This window comes from Heteronotia binoei, chromosome 19, assembly GCF_032191835.1.
Source record: "Heteronotia binoei isolate CCM8104 ecotype False Entrance Well chromosome 19, APGP_CSIRO_Hbin_v1, whole genome shotgun sequence".
NCBI lineage: Eukaryota > Metazoa > Chordata > Lepidosauria > Squamata > Gekkonidae > Heteronotia > Heteronotia binoei.
The window spans coordinates 43806611-43831572 of NC_083241.1; the positions used below are offsets into that span (position 1 = coordinate 43806611).

The 24962-nt window shown below is 49.2% G+C and overlaps 1 protein-coding gene across 1 annotated transcript in view; it reads right to left on the reverse strand.

The window, feature by feature from the left end:
- The window catches only part of ENTREP2 (endosomal transmembrane epsin interactor 2), a 277123-nt gene that overhangs the window by 77102 nt on the left and 175059 nt on the right, over positions 1-24962 (reverse strand). The window contains exon 3 of the mRNA XM_060259900.1: positions 22751-22861. Coding sequence (XP_060115883.1) covers positions 22751-22861 — 111 coding nt within the window. The remainder of the gene's footprint in view (positions 1-22750; positions 22862-24962) is intronic.

Genomic DNA, 24962 nt, shown 5'->3' on the forward strand with positions numbered 1-24962 from the left:
AAATAAGTACAAAAATGAACACAGGGAGGGTAGCACTTAAATGTATTTACTTTATTTGTATCCTCAGGGCTTTTTTGGTAGCAGGATCTCCTTTGCATATTAGGCCACGCAGTCCTGATGTAGCCAATCCTCTTGGAGCTTACAGTAGGCTCTGTGCTAAGAGCCCTGTAAGCTCCAGGAGGATTGGCTACATCAGGGAGGTGTGGCTTCATATGCAAAGGAGTTCCTGCTATAAAAAAAGCCCTGGGTATCTCACTTTTCTCCCCAAAGGGGACCCAAAACAACTGACATTGTCCTCCTCAATTCCATTCTCTTCTCACAACAGCGCTGTATGGTAGGTTAGGCTTAGAGTTTGTGATTAGCCCGAGGTCTCACCCGATGAGCTTACACAGCAGATCAGGGATTCAAACAGGAGGCTGGACTAGATGGACCCTCAGTGGTCTGATCCAGCAGGGCTCTTCTGAGGTTCTTCTCAGGGGAAGGCCTCAGCCTCTCTGCCCTGTTGATGGCCCTCCAGAGGAACTGGCTGGCCACTGTGTGAGACAGGAGGCTGGACTAGATGGACTATTGGTCTGATCCAGTAGGGCTCGTCTGAGGTTCTTCTCAGGGGAAGGCCTCAGCCTCTGTGCCCTGTTGTTGGCCCTCCAGAGGAACTGGTTGGCCCCTGTGCGAGACAGGAGGCTGGACTAGATGGACCCTCACTGGTCTGATCCAGCAGGGCTCTTCTGATGTTCTTCTCAGGGGGAAGGCCTCAGCCTCTCTGCCCTGTTGATGGCCCTCCAGAGGAACTGGCTGGCCACTGTGTGAGACAGGAGGCTGGACTAGATGGACCCTCAGTGGTCTGATCCAGCAGGGCTCTTCTGAGGTTCTTCTCAGGGGAAGGCCTCAGCCTCTCTGCCCTGTTGTGGGCCCTCCAGAGGAACCGGTTGCCATTGTGTGAGACAGGAGGCTGGACTAGATGGACCCTCATTGGTCTGATCCAGCAGGGCTCTTCTGAGGTTCTTCTCAGGGGGAAGGCCTCAGCCTCTCTGCCCTGTTGCTGGCCCTCCAGAGGAACCGGATGGCCCCTGTGTGAGACAGGAGGCTGGACTAGATGGACTACCTGGGTGACCCAGAGTAGCCTGCTGACTTAGGATCCTGGAAGCTAAGCAGGGTTGACCATGGTTCGAATTTTGGATGGGGGGCCACCAAGGAAGCCCGGGGTTGCTATGCAGAGGCAGGCAATGGTTAACCAGTTCTGTCTCTTGCCTTGAAAACCCTACAGGGTCACATTAAGTCAGCAACAACTTGAAGGCACTTTAGACACACACACACACACACACACAGAATGCTATAAAAAAAAAGTCGCACGACAGCTGTTATGAATGGGAGAGGAAGGAAAGACCTGTCCCCCCATCCCTTGAACACAGAACAGCTCCCAAGCCAGGTTGTATATGAAGTCTACCCAAGGGAAAGCCGTTTTGTCAGAATCAAGAAGCATTCTGGGAAGCAAACCAAATCCTGCTGCCTCCATCAAGTTTCTGTAATCAAAATTAAAACCCAGAGGGACTCATTTCTGCGGCAGGATGATGAGGCCTCGCTGGCTACCGCATTGGAGGGGAAAAGTCTGTGCGCGGATTTCCAGTGCGTGACAAGGCGTGAGAATTCTCGGCTGCAGGAAATCATGCTCGCGCTCCTTGGCTGTGTCCCTGTGTTAGAACAAGCTCCCTGCTCTTACAACTCCCGATCTGCAGGATTTGCAGAACGGTTCGCGTCATTACAATTGGTCATAAAAGAAGCTTTCTTTTCTCCCACCCTAAAAGCGTGGATTTCAGGGTCTCTCTCAGCTGCCCCCAAAGCCTTTGGAAAGGTTTAACAGTCTCATGAAAACTCCTTCCCTCCCCTCTTCCCCCCCCCTCCAGTAAAAATGAATAAACGGGACAGAAATACGCCAAGTAAAGATGAGTGCTTATTGGATTTGTGCTTTGAGACCGCCAGCTTTTGCCAGCATTTATGAAGAACAAAATGAGATTTGGCTTATTGGCTCGGTTTGTTGTCTTCCTGGGTTTCTATTTTAAGAAGCCGCACGCAGGAGGGGAGCAGGGGGGAAATGAACCACTAGACTTTCACTCAGCAATTTGTTTTTAGAAAAGGATGCAACGTACAAAGGCGGCATCAGGAACATATCCCCCCCACCCACCCCGTTCACAAGTTACCACAAACAGACGTCTTCTTTATATACGCCCTGCACAGTTCTTGCTGTTACATTCAAGGTGTGCACAACTGAACAAGTTTTTATTTATTTTTATTTTATTTTTTTAATAGTCTTGTATTCCGCCTTTTCCCGTAAACGGGCTCAAGGCAAATCACAACATATAAAAATAACAATAAAAGCCTATGTATCAAGGTTAAAACACCAATTTACCACAAAGAGACGTCTTCTTTATATACGCCCTGCACAGTTCTCGCTGTTACATTCAAGGTGTGTACAACTGAAGAAGTTTTTATTTATTTTTATTTTATTTTATTTTATTTTATTATAATAGGCTTGTATTCCGCCTTTTCCCGTAAACGGGCTCAAGGCGAATCACAACATATAAAAATAACAATAAAAGCCTACGTATCAAAGTTAAAACACCAATTTAAAATTAACAGTAAAAATAACAAATAAAACGCACCACCGGCGGACAGGGCACAGCGCATCAATAACCAGTTGCAGGCCCACCTTATACCATGGTAATAACGATAGGATAGCACTGGAATAAGCATGATGCCACCACAAGGGAGGCCAAACGATGGAATAATAGGACGCCCGTTGCCTCAACCATAGGCCCGGCTGAACAGCTCCGTCCTGCAGGCCCTACGAAATGGCAGTAATTCGGGTAGGGCCCGGATCTCCACAGGGAGCTGATTCCACCAAACCCTACATTCATCCGGACGGATCCCCAGTTTCATGTATCTACTTCTTTATTTTCCTCTGACCCGGAAGGTCCGGGCTAGCCTGTTCTTGTGGCATCTCAGAAGCTTAGCAGGGTCAGATGTGGTTAATACTTGGTTGGGAGACCTCCAAGAGAGTCCAGGCTTGCTACGCGGAGGCAGGCAATGGCCAGCCACCTCAGGATGCCACTTGCCTTGACCTGGGTGGTCCAGGTGAGACTGATCACATCAGATTTCAGAAGCTAAACAAGGTTTGGCTCTGTTTAGGACTTTGATGGGAAACCACCAAGAGAGTCCAGGGTTGCTACACAGAGGTAGGTGATGCCAAGCCAACTCTGTTTGTCTTCCCTGACATAGGTACCCGGCTAGCCTAATTTCATCAGATCTCAGAAGCTAAGAAGGGTCAGCCCTGGTTAGTGTTTGGATGGGAAACCCCCAAGGGAGGCCAGAGTTGCTATGCAGAGGCAGGCAAGGGCAAAACACCTCTGTCCCTCTCTCCTGGCATGGATAGCCCGGGCTAGCTCAATCTCGTCAGATCTCAGAAGCTAAGCATGATTGGCCCTGGTGGGTACTTGGATGGGAGAACACCAAGGGAGTTCAGGGTTGCTATGCAGTGGCAGGCAATGGCAAGCCACCTTGAAAACCCTACAGCAGGGTGGCCAATGGTAGCTCTCCAGATGTTTTTTTGCCTACAACTCCCATCAGCCCCAGCCAGCATGGCCAATGGTTGGGGCTGATGGGAGTTGTAGGCAAAAAAACATCTGGAGAGCTACCGTTGGCCACCCCTGCCCTACAGGGTCTCTATAAGTCAGCTGCAACTTAATGGCCCTTTCCATCACCACTGTGTATGTGTGTGTGTGTGTGTGTGTGTATACACACATACACATATATTGGCCACTATGTGACACAGAGTGTTGGAATGGATGGGCCACTGGCCTGATCCAACATGGCTTCTCTTATGTTCTTATGTGACACAGAGTGTTGGACTGGAGGGGCCATTGGCCTGATTCAACATGGCTTCTCTTATGTTCTTATGTGACACAGAGTGTTGGACTGGAAGGGCCACTGGCCTGATCCAACATGGCTTCTCTTATGTTCTTATGTGACACAGAGTATTGGACTGGATGGGCCACTGGCCTGATCCAACAGGGCTTCTCTTATGTTCTTATGTGACACAGAGTGTTGGACTGGATGGGCCCTGGCCTGATTCAACATGGCTTCTCTTATGTTCTTATGTCACACAGAGTGTTGGACTGGATGGGCCACTGGCCTGATCCAACAGGGCTTCTCTTATATTCTTATGTGACACAGAGTGTTGGACTGGAGGGGCCACTGGCCTGATCCAACAGGGCTTCTCTTATGTTCTTATGTTCACTTATGTTATATATGGCCTGACTTTTTCACTGAGAGTCAAGGTGGATTGCGTACTGTAAGTCAAATATAGTGGTAGCACTGTATTGACTTACTTCATTTGTACCCCAGCTTTCTGCCCTTCTCCCCTCCGCTTTGTGCCCACAACAATCCCGTGAGATAGGTTAGGCTGAGAGTGTGCAACTGGCCCAAGCTCACCCAACAAGCTTCCATGGCATGAGGGGGGATTCGAATCCAGGTCTCACAGTCCAGCACTCTAAGCCACTTTCACCACACTGGCTTAGTCCCTTCGGGCCTACCTCCTGGAACTTAAGGGCTTTGGGGCAGAGGTCAAGCACGTCTTTGTTCCTTCTGAAATCCCCTCAAATAGAACCGACATCTGGGCCGCCTCCTGTTTTTGACACTGTCTCAGCAATTACCAAGAGCAGCTGCCAAAAGCCGAGTCCTCCAACTTTTCCCAGGCACTTTTTGTCAGTTGCCCAGGGCTGATAAAAGCCTGCCTCGAAACCAGCTGAGCCCCAGAAAGAAAGATCTTGACGGCTTTTCAGGCATTCCGTCTACCTTCCCCGCATTTGCTTGCCGGTCGCCTGAAGCGTCCTTCAAGCAATTTACAGATCTGTTGGTTAAAATCTGGGAAGAGCTGACAGGCTCTCTCAGGTCTATTCCTGGCTCAGAACCGGCCCTCCTGTGATCTCTCGGGCCCTGCGCTGCAGACGCTTCACATCTCCATAAGTCTCCTCGACAAAATCATTCCAGCCACCCACAGCCGGGGGAGCGTTCGATTTAATGAACAGGTAGCTGTCAAAACACGGAGAACCGGGCGGATAAAAATAGAGAGCCAGGTGCCAGCAAATGAGAGAGAGAGTCCCTTTTGTAAAGTAGCGTGGAATCTCACAGACGGTCTTATTTACAAACAAGGGAGCTAGGAGGAATCGCGAGAGAGGAGACCGTTTTGGAAATCCTCAACACGCCCCCCCCCCCACCAAATACTCCAAGGGTCGGGTCTCCAACATGGTGCTCACGGGCGCCCACCTGACACATTTCCCAGCATCCACCGGGTGTCTTCAGAAAGTGGGTGGGCTTTTGCCCAGCAGGGGTTCTGAGTGGCTGCTGGAGAAGCAATTAACTTTAAAGTGTTGTTGCGGCAGCAGCTGCCACACGTTTGGGTTTTATTCTCTCTCACTCCACTTTCCCCGCTATATATTTTTTTTAAATTACCCCTCTTCTCCCCTGGGCTGGGGCTTCCTCTGCACAGTTGACTCCGCCTCCTGCAGCAGGAAATGTTGCGGTCGGTGCGGCTTCCTGTGGCAGCCATTTTGTGGTTGCACCTGCCAACTTGGGTTAGAATTCCAAAGGTTCCCAACAGGCTCAAAAAGGTTGCGGGGCTCCTGAAATATTCTATAAACTCCCCACACTCTATTGAGTAGGTTACTGCCTGCGCCCTTACCAAGTTGATTTCCTGCCTTCCTTCCTTCCCCCTTCCTTCCTTTCTTCCTTCCTTCCTTCCTCCCTCCCTACCTCCTTCCTTCCTCCCTTCCTCCTTCCCTTCTTCCTTCCTTCCTTCTTTCCTTCCTTCCTCCTTCCCTTCCTCCTTCCCTTCCTTCCTTCCTTCCTTCCTTCCTTCCTTCCTTCCTTCCTTCCTTCCTTCCTTCCTTCCTTCCTTCCTTCCTTCCCCCCTCCCTCCCTCCCTTCCTTCCTTCCTTCCTTCCTTCCTTCCTTCCTTCCTCCTTTCCTTTCTTTCTTCCTTCCTTCCCTTCCTCCTTCCTTCCTCCCTCCCTTCCTTCGGAGTACCCCAAGTATTCAGAAATCCTGACACAGATTAGGGTCATCCGTCCCTAGGTCCCAGCAGCAGCTTCCTGGGTTTTGGGGGCTTCTCCCTGCTATGGGCCAGCAAAGGAAACCCCACCCCCAAACAAGTGATGTCACTGCACAATGACCCCAATGTGATGATGTCTGGGTGATGTCATCGTGTTACATGGTGACGCTCTGGTTTGAGGGCAAAACTCTATGCTTTGAAGCCAGTTTTACCATAGAGTTTTGCCCAAAAGTGTCGCCACCCGTGTTCCTCTAAGCTGAGTTAGTGTGAGCTAGCTCACAGGATTTTTAGTCTCTTGGCTGTTCCCGGGGTTTGGGGGGCTTCTCCCTGCCACGGGCCAGCAAGGGAAAGCCCACTCCCAAGCAGTGATGTCATTGCACAATGCCCTCAATGCGATGATGTCATCTGGAAGTGAAGTCATCGCACTGCACGGTGATGCTTCGGTTTGAGGGGGAAACTCTATGCTTTGAAACCGGTTTTACCATAGAGTTATGCCTCAAAACCAGAGCATCGCCAACGCCACACAATGCCCCCTGGGTGATGTCACCGAATCCCCCTGCAAGCACAACAAGAGGACCTGGCAATCCTAACTTAGAAGGAGACTGTAGATTTATACCCCACCCTTCTCTCTGAATCAGAATCTCAGAGCAGCTTCCAATCTCCTATATCTTCTCCTCCCTCAACAGACATCCTATGAGGTGGGTGGGTCTGAGAGGGCTCTCCTAGAAGCTCCCCTTTCAAGGACAACTCTTGCGAGAGCTCTGGCTGACCCAAGGCCATTCCAGCAGCTGCAAGTGAAGGAGTGGGGAATCCAACCCGGTTCTCCCAGATAAGAGTCTGCACACTTAGAGCTATGGCTGACCCAAGGCCATTCCAGCAGGTGCAGGTGGAGGAGTGGGGAATCAAACCCGGTTCTCCCAGATAAGAGTCCGCACACTTAACCAAGACACCAAACTGGCTCTCTAGTCGGAAAGCTTTACATGTTTGGCCACTTTCACAATCGCAAACAAGACCAGGCAGTTTATTCCTAGAAGGAATGATTTGTTTAATCAAGGATTCTCCCCCCCACCCCAACTCAAACAAGCTATTGAAGCAGAGGACAATATGAAAAGCAAAAACAAGATAAAAGCGAAGAAGCGAAATGCAAATAGAATGAGCCTCATTCATTATTGCCACGTCATTGTTCATCACACCAGAGAGAACACCACTGAGCTAATCATATTCTATCAATTGTGGAGGTTAAACACAGACCTAAATAGCTAATAGCATTTGAAATGTGCTGGGGGAGGGGAAGTTTCACAGATACCACCGACTGCCAAAAAAAAAAATATATCGGGGGTGTCAGATCAAACCAAACCTGAACTCTCCTTACAAGCTAAAAGGACTAAACTGAGGTATCTTATTTTGGGAAGAAGAAGATGACGACGACTGCAGACTTATACCCCGCCCTTCTCCCTGAATCAGAGACTCAGAGCGGCTTCCAATCTCCTATATCTTCTTCCGCCACAACAGACACCCTGTGAGGTGAGGGCAGATTTATACCCCGCCCTTCTCCCTGAATCAGAGACTCAGAGCGGCTTCCAATCTCCTATATCTTCTTCCGCCACAACAGACACCCTGTGAGGTGGGTGGGCCCGAGAGGGCTCTCCCAGCAGCTGCCCTTTCAAGGACAACTCCTACGAGAGCTATGGCCAACCCAAGGCCATTCCAGAAGGTGCAAGCGGAGGAGTGGGGAATCCAACCCCGTTCTCCCAGATAAGAGGCCGTGCACTTCACCACTACACCAAACTGGACAAGAGTCACTGGAAAAGCAAGAATGCTAGGAAAAGCTGAAGGCAGGAGGAAGAGAGGAAAATCCAACGTGAGACGGATGGAATCTATAAAGGAAGCCACAAGGGCCTTCAGTGTGAATGGCTGTTAGGGATAGGGCGTTTTAGAAGTCATGAATTCACAGGGTCACCATTAGTCAGAAATGACTTGACGGAACTTTAACACCCAAAGAGCAAGGCGGCTGCCCAGCCACACCGGCATAGTGCGTAGTCCATGCTCCCTCTAAGCTGTGTGGGTTCCTTCGTGCAGACTCGCTGTGGGGCACCCCACTTGAGCACACGGCTCATGGACACAGGAAGCCCCACTCAGCAGCAATCCGGAGTTGTGCTCATGGCCCATTTCACAATTACAGCAGGAAAAGTAGACGACCCCAACAGGAGATGGGCAGACTCCACTAAGGAAGCCACAGGGGCCTTCAGTCTGCAAGACCCGAGCAAGGAGGTTGACGATAGGATGTTTTCGAGGTCATTAATTCAAGGAAAGGAAAGGAGAGGTCCCCTGTGCGAGCACCAGTCGTTTCCGATTCTGGGGTGACGTTACTTTCACAACGTTTTCACGGCAGACTTTTTACGGGGTGGTTTGCCATTGCCTTCTCCAGTCATCTCCACTTTCCCTCCAGCAAGCTGGGGACTTCTTTTACCGACCTCGGAAGGATGGAAGGCTGAGTCAACCTGGAGCCGGCTACCTGAAAACCCAGCTTCTGCCAGGGATCAAACTCAGGTCGTGAGCAGAGCTTAGGACTGCAGTACTGCAGCTTTAACACTCTGTGCCACGGGGCTCTTCATTAATTCAAAGGGTCAGCATAAGTAGGAAGTGACTTGACAGAACTTAACAAACATAAGACAGCTAAGCTTTCAGAACCGGTGGGTCTCTAGCAGAGAGAGAAAGAAGGGATTTCATCGCGGTATCATGCCAACAGAGTCCATGATTGCGGGCCACAAATGTAGCCTCTGAGGAGAGTGAGATCTCCTGATCCTGCCTTCTTCCAAGTCAGATCTTGGCGCAGATGTGACCAAACTTGCTTAACGTAAGAGCCACACAGAATAAACGTCAGATGTTTGAGAACTGCACGACATGAATGTCAGATGTTTGAGAGCTGCAAGATGGAAGGAAGGAAGGCAAATAGATGGAAGGCAAGGAGAAGAAGGTATTTATATCCCACCCTCCACTCTGAATCTCAGAGCGGCTCACAATCTCCTTTATCTTCCTCCTTCACAACAGACACCCTGTGAGGTGGGTGAGGCTGAGAAAGCTCTCCCAGAAGCTGCCCTTTCAAGGACAACTCCAGGGAGAGCTATGGCTGACCCAAGAAGGCCATTCCAGCAGCTGCAAGTGGAGGAGTGGGGAATCAAACCCGGTTCTCCCAGATAAGAGTCTGCACACTTAACCACTACACCAAACTGGAGAGAGAAAGAGGGCAAAGAAAGCAAATTTAAATGCATTCTCCAAGTCACCAGCTGGCTTGGCTTGGAGAAGTCATTTAAAGAGAGAAATGCCTTCTCCAAGCTGGCTGCTGATGTGGTGGGGGCTTGAGAGCCGTACAATACGTGTGAAAGAGCCGTACAGTATGTCCCAAGTCTCAGTTTGGCCCCCCCCAACCTGGTTTGTCTATAGGGTTGCAAAATCCAATTCAAGAACTATCTGGGGACTTTGGGGGTGGAGTCAGGAGACTTTGGAGGTGGAGCCAGGAGACATTAGGGGTGGAGCCAAGATCAAGGCTGTGACAAGCATGATTGAACTCCAAAGGGAGTTCTGGCCATCACATTTAAGGGGACGGCACACCTTTTCAATTCTTTCCTTTCATAGGAAATAATGTTTTCTCTTACAGGTGGAGGGAGGTGATTTCCAATAACTGGGATTACTCTTGCGACACCCTTCACACAAAATCATGGGTCCAGCTGCTAAGCCCCTTCCCCAGTCCTAGAACCCTTCTTCTCAAAATGGCCGTCTCCCACAAGCACTCAAACTTTTGAATCCACTTCTCATTGAGAGCCAGCATGGTGAAGCAAAGAGAGAAAGGGAGTAGGGCCTTGGGTGACCCAGGTTTGAACCCCCAGTTCTAAAACAGAAGTTCACCAGGTGACCTCAGGTTGGCCTACCTCACAGGGTTATGAGACCATGGAGGAGGGGACCAATACTTCCTCTAAGCTGTGGAGTCTTGTGAGGAAAAAATTGTACTTCATGAGCTGCTGGCACTAAAGTTGTGAGCTGCTGCATAAATTAGTTTGCTCCAGGGCCATTTTTCCTGAGCTGAGACAAAAATGTGTGAGCCGGAGGTTGAAAAACTGTGAGCCAGCTCACACTAACTCAGCTTAGAGGGAACATGTGCGGGGAGAATGATATGCTAAGCCACTTTGAACCCCAACTGTGGAGACAAAAACAGGATATAAATAAACGACGAATGTATGTGCGCATAATTCAGCTCCCGGAAGAGCATCTCGCTAAGGGATAAGAACATTTTTCCCCACACGCCAGCCTTGGATCTGTGGTAAAACGTTCCTTTGTACAGACTCACTGTGGGGCAGCACACCACTTGCCCACACAACTCATTGCTGGAGTGCGCCCTTATTGTCAGGCCTGACAGAAAAACGGTGAAGGTTAACCGAAGATAGAGCTCTTTCCCCCTCAAAAACTGACTTCCATTCAAGAAGTCATTCAGTGTGTGCTTCTCTTCACAGCAGACGAAATTGATTTTTTTTTTTTTGCCAGGGATATAAGGGAGGGGGAAAAAAATGAAATTACTACTCTGAGCGTTTCTTAAAAGCTATCCTTTATATTTAGATTTATGAATTTAAAAGGAAGAAAGAGAGAAGGGGAAAGAGTCTAGAAATATTGTGTAAGTTTCTTTCATGTTTCACGCTCTTTGAAAGCAGTGGGATGCCCAGCTATGCAAAATGGACTTTGCAACATGTAAGGAAACCACTGCCACGGGATAATAAAGGGATATTATTAAACCATTCATATTAAGTAACACTTTCTGCAAAAAGTCTCTCTCTCCCCCTTCAATACGGTATGGAAGAGGGTAACAATCTGCAGCTACAGTATAAATGTGTCACAGAAATGGATATTATTCATTACAACGGCCCCTGTTATCTGGGAAACTGAACAGGAATTGCTCCGGGAGAGACCTTTAATATGTCATATCAAAAGAATAAATAATGTTGCCTGTCAAAGGGATATTAACTGGCTTGGGATGTCCGTCCTTTACAGAATAAAAAGGACCCCCCCCCCACCTGCATGCGAACCGTAATTTGAAGATTAAACTAAGTCATAAAGTAAACTAGGACCTCATTTGCAAATTAATTTGACGGCACTTCCCTTCTTATGGAGGACCTCATAAATCAGAAATCACTGCAACACACTGAGCCTGAGCCCAGATACTGACAGGAATAATTCCAGGCGGAGAGAGAAAAAAGACAAACCCGATGAGACAAGAACAGCAAAACGGCTCATAAATAATATTTGTTATCCCCTAAAACGCTGGTTTTCGCATGGAGGTGGGGCTGAAAGAGCTTTTTACAGCAGTTGCCCTTTCAAGGACACCTCCTGCGAGAGCTCTGGCTGACCCAAGGCCGTTCCAGCAGCTGCAAGTGGAGGAGTGGGGAATCAAACCCGGTTCTCCCAGATAAGAGAGCTATGGCTGACCCATGGCCATTCCAGCAGCTGCAAGTGGAGGAGTGGGGAATCAAACCCGGTTCCCCAGATAAGAGAGCTATGGCTGACCCAAGGCCATTCCAGTAGATGCAAGTGGAGGAGTGGGAAATGAAACCCAGTTCTCCCAGATAAGAGAGCTCTGGCTGACCCAAGGCCATTCCAGCAGCTGCAAGTGGAGGAGTGGGGAATCAAACCCGGTTCTCCCAGATATGAGTCCACACACTTAACCACTACACCAAACTGGCTCTCTGTACTGCCATAAAGAACCAGGCATGCTGAAGATACTAGAAGAAGACTGTAGATTTATACCCTGCCCTTCTCTCTTGAATCAGAGACTAAGAGCGGCTTACAATCTTCTATATCTTCTCCCCCCACAACAGGCACCCTGTGAGGTGGGTGTGGCTGCTTTCAAGGACAACTCCTGTGAAAGCTATGGCTGACCCAAAGCCATTCCAGCAGGTGCAAGTGAAGGAGTTGGGAATCAGACCCGGTTCTCCCAATTAAAAGTCCGTGCACTTAACCACTACACCAAACTGGCTCTCTAGTTTTTACATTCTTAATACTCTTTAAGCACTGACAGCCAGTGCGGGGTAGTGGTCAGAGTGCCAGCACAGGACCTGGGAGACCCGAGTTCGAATCCCTCCTCTGCCATGGAAGCTTGCTGGGTGACCTTGGTCCAGTCACGCGTTCTCAACCTAACCTACCTTGCAGGGTTGTTGTGAGGGTAAAATGGAGGAGAAGAGGGGGATGTGAGCAACTTAAGGGGAACGGCAGGGTATAAATGAAGTAGATAATGAATAAAATAAATTGAACAGCGCGCACTGTGAGCCATTGCCCAACTCGGTCCAACACTGAAGCAGGTGATCACCACAAGGTCTTGTGGCAAAGAGTTCCACAAGTCAATTGCACATTGTGTGAGGAAGTCGTTTGTTGTGTCTGTCTTGATTGCCTTTGCTGAAACAAGGTTCACTGGTGGTTTCCGCGCCAATCTTTCCCTCTCTGGCATCCTCCAAAGGGCTTTTTTTGTAGCATGAACTCCTTTGCATATTAGGCCATGCCCCTCCCCCAATGTAGCCAGTCCAAGAGCTCACAGGGCTCTTAGTGCAGGGTCTACTGTAAGCTCCAGGAGGATTGGCTACATCAGAGGGGTGTGGCCTAATATGCAAAGGAGTTCCTGCTGCACAAAAAGCCCTGGTCCTCCAACATGGATATTACAAGGTCCGTCAATCAGACACATGCTTGGAGTGAAATGCTCCAAATGGGTGCAGAAGTTTAATCTGGATCTGGTCACGGCACACACTTAATGGGGGTGGGAGGGGGGGGGGCTGCGCAGATATATTATCTCCTGTGCCTGCAGAGAGCTCTCCTGAAAAGAGAGCCCAGCATTAGGACACTGTATTATTGGTGGGAGACCCATAACCCCCAACTGATGTTTCCCAGCTCAAAAACAATTGCCTGCAGAGGTAACCTACGTGGTGGCAGAAAGCACACATCGAGTCATAGGGTTTTCATGTCAAGAGACGTTCAGAGGTTTGGTTTGCCATTGCCTGCCTCTGCGCAGCAACCCTGGATTTTCTCGATGGTCTCCCATCCAAAGACTGGCCAGGGCCAACTCTGCTTAGGTTCTGAGATCTGACAAGATTGGGCTAGCTGGGGCCATCCATGTGAGGGCAGACGAACTGGGGTGGGGTCGCCATTGCCTGCCTCTGCGTAGCAACCCTGGATTTCCTCGATGGTCTCCCATCCAAGAACTAACCGGAGCTGACCTGCTTAACTTCTGAGTTCTGATGAGACTGGGCTAGCCTGAACCATCCAGTTCCATTCCAGAGGTAGATGGCCATTGCCTGCCTCTGCATAGCAACCCGGGGCTTCCTTGGTGGTCTCCCATTCAAGTACTGACCAAGACTGACTCTGTTTAGCTTCCAAGATCTGATGAGATTCGGCTAGCCTGGGCCATCTGGGTCTAGGCAAGACACATACAGAGGTGGTTTGCCCTTGCCTGCCTCTGCGTAGCAACGCTGGACTTCCTTGGTGGTCTTCCATTCAAGTATTAACCAAGGCCAACCCTGCTTAGCTTCTGGGATCTGATGACATCAGGCTAGCCTGGGCCACCCAGGTCAGAGCAGATGAACAGAGGTGGGTTGCCCTTGCCTGCCTCTGCGTAGCAACCTTGGATTTCCTCGATGGTCTCCCATCCAAGAAATAACTGGGGCTGACCTGCTTAACTTCTGAGTTCTGATGAGACTGGGCTAGCCTGAACCATCCAGTTCCATTCCAGAGGTAGATGGCCATTGTCTGCCTCTGCATAGCAACCCGGGGCTTCCTTGGTGGTCTCCCATCCATCTTGCTTAGCTTCTGAGATCTGATGAGACTAGGTTAGCCTGGGGCATCCAAGTCAGGGCAGATGAACAGAGGTGGTTTGCCGTTGCCTGCCTCTGCGTTGCAACCCTGGGCTTCAGGATATGTGGTGGACTTGTGAAAAAGCGAAAAAGTTTTGGCAGATGATACAACAAGAAATTTCTAAAATTTTGGGATACGACTTTAAGAAAGTTGCAAAGACTTTTCTGCTGGGATTACAAATGGAAAAATTTCCAAAAGAAGATAGGACTCTAATTTGGTATTTGCTCTCAGCTGCTAGGACATTGTATGCGCAGTTGTGGAAGCAAGAAAAAATACCAGAGAGATGGGATTGGATTGTGAAAGTTTTATCGTGGAGTGAGATGGACAAGTTAACAAGAACTTTAAGAGACTATGATTTGGATGTGTTTAAAAAGGAGTGGAAGAAATTTAGAGGATACATAGAGAAAGAGTGGAATGTAAAAAGACATTGGACAATTTTTTAATATGAATATTTTTATTTTTATTTATTTATTTATCTGGGATTTATATCCCGCCCTTCCCATCGAGTGGCTCAGGGCGGCTTACAACATATATAAAACTAACATAAAAGTATAAAATTACACTTTAAATTAACAATTCACAATATATAATTAAAATAAAACATTTGTTATAACTATACATAATTAAAACAGCCAGCAGTCGTAAAGCTACACTCCATTCAGCTTCAGGTAAAAATTCAGTATACAATATACAGCATTCGGTAGTCGGTATACAGGGCCGTTAGTTGTGGGCCAGCCGGAAGAGGACTGTCTTACAGGCCCTGCGGAATTGGGTGAGATCCCGCAGGGCCCTTACCTCCTCCGGCAGCTGGTTCCACCAAAATGGAGCCATTACAGAGAAGGCCCGGTCTCTTGTGATCTTCAAGCGGGCCTCCTTTGGCCCGGGGACAACCAAAAGATTTTGAGATCCCGATCTCAGTGCTCTCTGGGGAACATGCGGGGAGAGACGGTCCCTCAGGTAGGCAGGTCCTAGACCATATAGGGCTTTAAAGGTAATAACCAGCACCTTGTATCGAACTCGGTAGGATATTGGCAGCCAGTGCAGCGCCCGAAGTCCCGGCTGAATGTGCTCCCACCTTGGGAGCCCCAATAACAGCCGGGCGGCGGCGTTCTGCACCAGCTGCAATTTCCGGGTTCGACACAGGGGCAGCCCCATGTAGAGGGCATTGCAGTAGTCCAACCTCGAGGTGACCGTAGCATGGATCACCGTTGCTAGATCGTCGCGTTCCAGGAAGGGAGCCAGCTGCCTAGCCCGCCTAAGATGGAAAAATGCGGACTTGGCAGTGGCTGCTATCTGGGCCTCCATAGTTAAGGAAGGCTCCAGAAGTACCCCCAGGCTCTTGACCCTGTGCGCCGCCATCAGCGGCGCACCGTCAAAAACCGGAAGGGGTATTTCCCCCCCTGGGCCACGACGGCCCAAGCAAAGGACCTCTGTCTTCGCTGGGTTTAGCCTCAGCCCGCTGTTTGAGCCACCCAGCCACAGCCTGTAGAGAGAGATCTCATCAGATCTCAGAAGCTAAGCAATATGAGAAAGAAAGATATTGAACTTTGATTGGTTAAGGGTACCTTTATAACTGAACTTAAGTATATAACCTCGGCGGGAGTCTAGTAACGGAGGGAGGGGGGGATTGGAAAATATCATATGGGTTAGAGATAGTAATGATATAATTAGATATTGTTACCATATGTTATCAATAAAATTGTTTTAAACAGACTCAGGATAAGCAAACAAGCATGAAGTAGCCTCCCATGCCTCCCTCTGCCATACCTGAAGACAGGAAACCACCTGAGCCTCTCTGCCCCCCCCCCCTCTCCCACACCTGCCGTGGAACCTTTTAATGAGCTGGAGAACTCTGGAGCCGTTCGCATTAACGTGTGCCGGTGGCTGGGTTTTTATCTCCCACTGCCGTACGCATCTCCCAAAACCTCTCCCTTTTTGTTTCGTGGGAGACCGGATTTATATTTGTGTACAGACGCCGAGTATAGAAATAGACAACCTGGGATGGAACACTAAGTCTGTTTTAATGAAAATGACCTTTCTCTATGCAAATTCTCCAACTTCTGGCAGGAAAGGTGAGGCGGGAACAGTCACCTACGAATGACTCATTTTTTGCAAGCACTTTTACCGCATTTTCTTTTGCCAGCAAATAACTTCAGGGAAAGGTCTCCTTTTTCCGGCTACATTTGACTGCCTGGGAACTCGCAACGAGAACTCTCGAAAGGTCTCTGTTGTGCGTTTTGCAACTGAAAAGTGCAACTGTGTCGCGCTACTAAGCCCGAAGAGGGTTTGAGCTTTCTCGGATTCGAGAGAGCCCTCGACCCAGCACCGCTTTTGCGCAGCCATGCGCACGCTTCACTGGGGACTGCACAAAAAATGCTCAAGTACATCAACTGAATCATTGCAAATAAACCAATCAACCAAACTACAGACTTCTCCTGTAAGGTTCAATCTCTCTCACTCTTTTTTTTAAAGGCTCCTTATTTGCAAAAGAGTGCTGCAACCGAGTTTTCAGAATAGGGTTTCCAGTTGTCATGGTTGCAAAACAACACTTGGTCCCTCCCCCAAAATCCAGTAATACACACTGAAAGCAAAAACAGAGAAAAAAGCAATTCACAACAAGCTACCTTGTATGGTTGCCAACTCCCAGGCAGCTCCTAGAGATCTGCTGTTTGATGTAGTGAGAGTCAGTTTTGGTGCAGTGGTGAAGTGTGCAGGCTCTTATCTGGGAGAGCCGGGTTTGATTCCCCACTCCTCCACTTGCACCTGCTGGAATGGCCTTGGGTCAGCCATAGCTCTCTTATCTGGGAGAACCGGGTTTGATTCCCCACTCCTCCACCTGCACCTGCTAGAATGGCCTTGGGTCAGCCATAGCTCTTGCAGAGTTGTTTTTGAAAGGGCAGCTGCTGTGAGAGCCCCCTCAGCCCCACCCACCTCACAGGGTGTATGTTGTCGGGGGAGAAGATGTAGGAGATTGTAAGCTGCTCTGAGTCTCTGATTCAGAGATAAGGGCGGGGTATGAATCCACAGCCTTCTCCTTCTTCTGTTACAGCTTATCTCCACATAGAATCAGAGTTGGAAGGGACCTCCAGGGTCATCTAGTCCAACCCCCTGCACAATGCAGGGAACCCACAAACACCTCCCCCTAAGTTCACAGGATCAGCATCGCTGTCAGGTGGCCATCTAGCTTCTGCTTCAAAACCTCCAAGGAAGGAGAGCCCACCACTTCCCGAGGAGGAAGCCTGTTCCACTGAGGAACCGCTCTAACTGTCAGGAAGTTCTTCCTAATCTTTAGTTGACAACTCTTCTGATTTAATCTCAACCCACTGGTTCTGGTCCTGCCTTCTGGGGCAGCAGAAAACAACCCCACACATGACAGAGATCAGGTTTCCCTGGAGAAGACTGTTGCTGTGGAGGGTGGACTCTAAGGCAAGGATGTCAAACTCATTTGTTATGAGGGCTGGATCTGACATAAATGAGACCTTGTTGGGCTGGGCCATGTTGGGCCGGGCTGTATGTGGACCTATTTAAGATTAGGTAGCAGAGATATAAACGTTATAAAGGACACAGAGAAACACAATTAAAAAACACCTTAAAACATGCTTAAAACCTTAGCATTCATTGGTCTTAAAGGTGCTTTTTGGTATTTCTCCCATGGGATCCAAGGAACTGGGCAAAGGAAGCTCTGGCTCTTTTCTTCCTTCCCCAGGGGACTAGGAGGGGATGGAGCCTCAGCCAAGAGAAGGAAGAGAGGCTTGGCTCAGTAGCTCTGCTGTGCGACTGAGAGAGCCTGGCAGAGCAAGCTCTCCCTCCCCCCTTCCTCCGCAAGGGAGGAGCCTCAGCCAATGGAGAAAACAGAGGTTTTGCTCTGTAGTTCTTGTGTGACTGAACAAGCCTTGCAAAGCAAGGTGTTATGCAGAAGGAAGCAAGAGAGAAAGAGAAGGAAGCAGATGATAGTCAGTTGTTCAGGGGCCTGATAGGAGCCCTCTGAGGGCCGGATTTGGCCCCTGGGCCACACGTTTGACACCCCTGCTCTATGGCACTGTATCCCCCCCCCACACACACACTGAAGCCCCTCCCTTCTCCAAACCCCGCCCTCAAAATCTCCACCTGTCTCCCAAAACAGAGCTGGTGACCCTACAAACTTGGAAGCTGTTTTCTTTACCAGCAAAGCCTGTAGAATATTTCATTAGTGGGCAGGAGTGAACCGTGACTATTTTGTCCCACAAGGATGACAGACACATTCTGCGGCAAGGTCAGCTACGCGTTATTGAAACACTCAGCCCTGAGATGCATTCTCTGTGTGCCAAACGGGATATGGATATTCTACAAAACTGCAAACAGCGTGGAGAGGGGGAATGCCCCCCTTCCCTCCCTCCAGCATACACGATTTCCAATGCAGGCTGATTTCAAGAGTGTTCAGAACAGACAAAAGGACCAGCTCTGCACACATCACATCGCCCAAAAGAAACAGAACAAGGTGGGAGTCCAGTGGCACCTTTCAGACCAGCAGTGGCCAAACTTGCTTAATGTGAGAGCCACGTAGAATAAACAACAGGAAGGAAGGAAGGAAGGAAGGAAGGAAGGAAGGAAGGAAGGAAGGAAGGAAGGAAGGAAGGAAGGAAGGAAGGAAGGAAGGAAGGAAGGAAGGAAGGAAGGAAGGAAGGAAGGAAGGTGAAGAAGATATTGAATTTATATCCTGCCCTCCACTCCGAATCTCAGAGTGGCTCACAATCTCCTTTATTTTCCTCCCCCACAACAGACACTCTGTGAGGTGGGTGGGGCTGAGAGAGCTCTCCCAGCAGTTGCCTTTTCAAGGACAACCTCTGCCAGAGCTATGGCTGACCCAAGGCCATTCCAGCAGCTGCAAGTGAGGAGTGAGGAATCGAACCCTGTTCTCCCAGACAAGAGTCCACGGAAGGAAGGAAGGAAGGAAGGAAGGAAGGAAGGAAGGAAGGAAGGAAGGAAGGAAGGAAGGAAGGAAGGAAGGAAGGAAGGAAGGAAGGAAGGAAGGAAGGAAGGAAGGAAGGAAGGAAGGAAGGAAGGAAGAAAAGCAAATAGATGGAAGGGTGGAAAGAAAGAAACTTTAAATGCATTCACCAAGTCTGGTCATTTTTAGCTTCTATAAACAGTTCGGGCTAGATTCGATCCAGAACTACACTGGTTTGTCTTTTGGGTGGTCCCTGGTACTATAAAACTCTCCTCCGCCACGTTTGAAATGAATCAGATTTGCTATGGAAACAGCAGAATCCTCGTGGAGGAGGTGGCGGAAGCGCTGATGCAGAGAGAAAACAAGCGGTTGGCCGTATATTGGCAAATTAGGTGAAATAATCCAAAGAGCTATATAAAAATAACACCCGGGATTGCTTTACACCCACGGCGCAATAACCGTCACTCATCCCTTGGCTAAGGCTCTAGGACAGAATGGGAGGAGAAATGTCACAGCCTGAACTAAGATCAAGGTGGTGAATAGTCTACGTGTTCCGTTCCCAAATATCTTTTACAGCCAAAAAGGAACTGGATATATGAAGAAGATGATGATATTGGATTTATATCCCACCTTATACTCTGACTCTCAGGGTGGTCACAATCTCCTTGATTTTCTTTACCTTTATCTCCTTTACCAACAGACACCTTGTGAGGTAGGTGGGGCTAAGAGAGCTCTTGCAGCAGCTGCCCTTTCAAGGACAACCTCTGCCAGAGCTATGGCTGACCCAAGGCCATTCCGGTAGCTGCAAGTGGAGGAGTGGGGAATCAAACCCGGTTCTCTTAGATAAGAGTCCATGCACTTAACCACAACACCAACCTGGCTCTTGTCGCTTGTCCACACGACCTGCAGGTTGTGTGGAACACCTGGCCTATCCAAGTGTGGTATAAACATTTGTCACGTAAGCTGGGTGAAAAGAATATTTACCTGCTTCAGTCGGCAGTCTGGATTCCTTGATTCCAGCTTTCAGGGACAGACTTCAGGTACCCTGAATTGCAGAGCATAGCTTCTAGGTCAGGGGTCTCCAACCAGGGCACCCACCAACATATTCCTGGAGCCTACCACGTGTTTTTAGAAAGTGGGTGGGGCTTAAAAATTACTCATCTTGTCCCCTGCACTTCAACTTCCTCTGTGAGTGTGGCCAGCTCAACCTTCTGGGGCGACCATGTTATGGCCTGTCTCCCTCAGCGGCCATTTTGTGATTGCGCTCACTGCCTTGTGTCAGAATTCCAGAAGCACCCACCAGGGCTTCTTTTGTAGCAAGAACGCCTAACAGCAGGAACCAAACACCAGTTGGGTGTAGTGGTTAAGTGTGTGGACTCTTATCTGAGAGAACTGAGTTTGATTTCCCCACTCCTCCACTTGCAGCTGCTGAAATGGCCTTGGGTCAGCCAGAGCTCTGGCAGAGGTTGTCCTTGGTGTGGTGGTGAAGTGTGCAGAGGACTCTTATCTGGGAGAACCGGGTTTGATTCCCCACTCCTCCACTTGCAGCTGCTGGAATGGCCTTGGGACAGCCAGAGCTCTCATATCTGGGAGAACCGGGTTGGATTCCCCACTCCTCCACTTGCAGCTGCTGGAATGGCCTTGGGTCAGCCATAGGCATCGCAGGAGTTGTCCTTGAAAGGGCAGCTGCTGTGAGAGTCCTCTCAGCCCCTCCTACCTCACAAGGTGTCTGTTGTGAGGGGAGAAGATAAAGGAGATTGTAAGCCGACTCTGATTCAGAGAGAAGGGCAGGATATAAATCCAATATCGTCATCATCATCATCACCTTCTTCTGATGGACCTCTTCATGGTACCTGGGTTATGGCCTGTTTGGTATAGTGGTTAAGTGTGTGGACTCTTATCTGGGAGAACTGGGTTTGATTCCCTACTCCTCCACTTACAGCTTATGGGTTAGCCATAGCCACTGATGGACTACTTCTTCTTCTCCTTCTTCTCCTTCTCCTCCTGCTCCTCATATCAGGACACACCCTCCTGATGTAGCCAATCCTCCAAGAGCTTACAGGGCTCTTCGTACAGGGCCTACTGTAAGCTCCAGGTGGATTGGCTACATCAGGGGTGAGCAGCCTAATAGGCAAAGGAGTTCCTGCTACAAAAAAAAAATGCTGGTACCCACGTGTTCAGAAAGGCCAGTGACCCCCTTGCCCACCCCACAGACACCAGCAGGCACCAGGGCCTGCCACCCTCACCTTCAGGTGTCTTGGATCCTTCCTCTGGATCTTTCCCTTTTCCACCCTTTCCCAAGCGGTTTCTTTCGAGCAACATTCCTCTTTTAGAAAGCCTGGCTGAAACGGTTACAAGCACCAACCATCTGCCTGGATAAGGAAGGAAGAGGTGGTGGTGACAGCAAGAGAGAGGGTGGGAAGAAGAAAACAGACCTCCACCGAACTGTACTGAAAGCAAGAGATGTGAGGCCCCCAAGGCAGAACCAAGAATCCGCAGCTCAATTGCCTCCTACCAAAGGGTGCTGGCTCAAGACCCTCCCCCCCAGGACCCCTTTGTCTGTGCCATCGGTTGCTGACACCCCAACAAGGAGGTACAGCCCCCCACACCCCTTCCCTTCCTGCTCCCCAGACACTTACATCTTTATAATTTTATAAAATATAAATTCATAGATAGCATTTATAATAACAACAACATAACAACAACAACAATAATTGTGTCAAGACACAGCTGACTTACGGTGGGCCTGGTGGGTTCTCAAGGCAAGAGACGTTCATTGCCATTGCCCGCCTCTGAGTAGCGACCCTGGACTTCCTTGGTGGCCTCCCATCCAAGCACTGACCCTGCTTAGCTTCATGAGATCTGGTGCGATCAGACTAGCCTGGGCCATCCAATTCAGGACAAACGGTCAGAGGTGGTTTGCCATTGCCTGCCTCTGCAGAGCAACCCTGGTGGGTGTTCCTTGGTGGTCTCCCCTCCAAGGACTAACCAGGGCTGACCCTGCTTAGCTTCTGAGATCTGATGAGGCTGAGCTAGCCTGGGCCATCCAGGTCAAGGCAAGAGATGTTCAGAGGTGGTTTGCCATTGCCTGCCTCTGCGTAGCAACCCAGGTGTCCCTTGATAGTCTCCTACCCAAATACTAACCAGTGACGACCCTGCTTAGCTTCTGAAGTCTGACAAGAACAGTCTAACCTGGGCCATCCAGGTCAAGGCAAGAGATGTTCAGAGGTGGTTTGCCATTGCCTGCCTCTGCGTAGCAACCCTGGAGTTCCTTTACTGCCTCTTTTTTAGATACAGCAAACTGCAACGTACATTGGCTCACAATGTTCCCTGCAGACAAAGTCACTTTCTCAAAGTTTAAATTCCCTCCACATCCCACAAATCACACCGGTGCTGCCGTTACATCCCCCAAACTTAACTCTAGAAGAAGAAGAAGATATTGGATTTATATCCCACCCTCCACTCCGAAGAGTCTCAGAGCGGCTCCCAATCTCCTTTACCTTCCTCCCCCACAACAAACACCCTGTGAGGTAGGTGGGGCTGGAGAGGGCTCTCACAGCAGCTGCCCTTTCAAGGACAACCTCTGCCAGAGCCATGGCTGACCCAAGGCCATGCTAGCAGCTGCAAGTGGAGGAGTGGGGAATCAAACCCGGTTCTCCCAGATCAGAGTCCGCACACTTAACCACTACACCAAACTGGCTCTAGACACCTTTTCCAGCTCAGAAGCTGCGCAAACCCCTCTGAGAGCAGCAGCCCCCCCCTTTCCTTTCCCAGAAGCAAGAGACAAGGGCTTTTAAAAAAAATCTGTCCTGAAATATTGGCTCTCCGTCACTTACCAACTGACACCCTTCCAAGGAGTCCACCAGCTGAGCGTTCTGGCAGGAGAGAATGGAACCCGCCAAGTTCAGCATGACACAGACGGCCGACAGCAACATGAAAAAGGTTATCTGGAAACAGAAAAGAAAAAGAACGTCCCATTGATCACACAGCCGGAGAATCGGCAGGGGGTGAGCGTACAGAGGCCTGACAAGGTCTCCGTTTTAATTTCCCTTCCAACAGCTTCCCTTTGCCATCCTCCGCCCCCGAAGCTGCAAAGGGGCTCAACCCAAAACAACCACAGTTGCACCGGTCCAAAGATCCCCAAACGACATTGCCTTTCTAGCGAGTTGGCCTTCTTACCCCACAGTGGCAACGGAAGGGAACACAAGGTCCCCAGATGTGCAGGAGGAGAATCGAAGCAAGAGCTCTGATGCCCTTTTTTTTTGCAACCGTATGAGCCAAACGAAAAAAACACGGGCTTATCAGATTTATTTATACCCCACCTTTCTTTGTGGCTCAAGTCGGCTTCCTTTCCTTTATTAGCAAGAAGCTCCTTCAGCCAGAGGTCTTGAGCCAAACGATTAAATTGCAGGTCAAATATCAGTAACCATTACAAAGTGTGCATTGCAATCACGAGTAGTATTGAAAGAATGCCACATTAATGCACAGGTGAGTCTCTCGGACCAGAATTTGGCCACAAATCATGCAAATGGAGCCAACCTCAGGCGACGGAACGCTAGCCCTGCGGGACCTAGGGCAGTTCCACAGGGCCTGTAAAACAGTCCTCTTCCGGCTGGCCTACAACAACTAACTGACACTGAGAATTTCTGGATGGAATTAGAATGCATTTAACAGACCGCTGGTTTTTATGTCTTATGTCTTATTAATTTATTGTTTTAATCCTTACTATGTAAATGTTTTTAAGATAAACTTGTGTAAGTTTATGTGTTGTGAGCCGCCCTGAGCCACTTCGGTGGGAAGGGCGGGATATAAGTCAAAATATAAATAAATAAATATAAATAAAATAGCCTGCGTTAACATCAGGCTGCAGCTAACAAAGAAGAAACTACCTGAGTTTCAGTAGCGAGCTGGGACTTGCTCAAAATTGGGGAGATCCAACATTCTCATTATGGAGAGAGACCACTAATCACAAAACAACAGAACTTGATCAATGGTTGCGGTGGCTTACAATAAAAAATTCCAACTGAAGCCAGGCCTCCAATTCTCTATTCCCCTTCCTCCCTTAAAAATCCCTGCTATTCAATCCCATTTCCTCCTCTATGGAACAGAAGCATCACTGGTTTGCAGCCAGCAAATCCAGCACACAGAGAGGGTCCCTCATTAAAACTGCCTGGCTCCTTGGTGCTTCATTGGGGCAGAATCCAGAAGACGTTCCTAATCAAGAAGAAAAAGGGAGCCGACACTGTTCTCACGCCTTGCCTCAAAAAAAAAGACGACTGGCACGCAAAGCTTTTCTGTGCTGCAGACGCACCAGAAAGATTCTTTCAAAGCATGCAAATGCACATGTCTTCATAGAATCACAGAGCTGGAAGGGACCTCCACGGTCACCTAGCCCAAACCCCGCCCTGCACAATGCAGGAAATTCATGAATACCTCTTGCCTCCCCCCCCCCCTTCATGAGCCCTGTCCCATGTGCAGAAGATGGCAACAAGCTAAATTCAACTCAACTCCAGGACCCCTGGCCAAATTGGCCTGGAGGAAAATGGCTGCCTGACCCCAAAGTGGCCATCCGCATTTCCCTGGGTGTGCAAGAAGGGGCCACGAGAACTAGGCCCTGATGCAGCCCTCCCTGCCCTCCCTCCCACGATCTGCCTCATTCACAGAATCAGCATTGCTGTCCGAGGGCCATCTAGCCTCTGCTTAAAAACCTCCAAGGAAGGAGAGCCCACCACTTCCCCAGGAAGTCTGTCTTGTAAGTCTTTCTCTGCTTTGGCAAAATCCAGTTTGTTGTAGTGGTTAAGTATGCAGAGGACTCTTATTTGGGAGAACCAGGTTTGAATCCTCACTCCTCCACTTGCAGTTGCTGGAATGGCCTGAACGGAGATGCTGTTTTGTTTTTTTATCTCATTACAGATGCTAAGCCCACTTTCACCAAGTAGGGCAATATATCCACAGTATTCCAATGTATTTCTCTTTTAGGATAGTTTATCAGAATAATGCTTTTGTATTGACATACTCAAACTAGGGATACCGGCTGTTTATCTCATT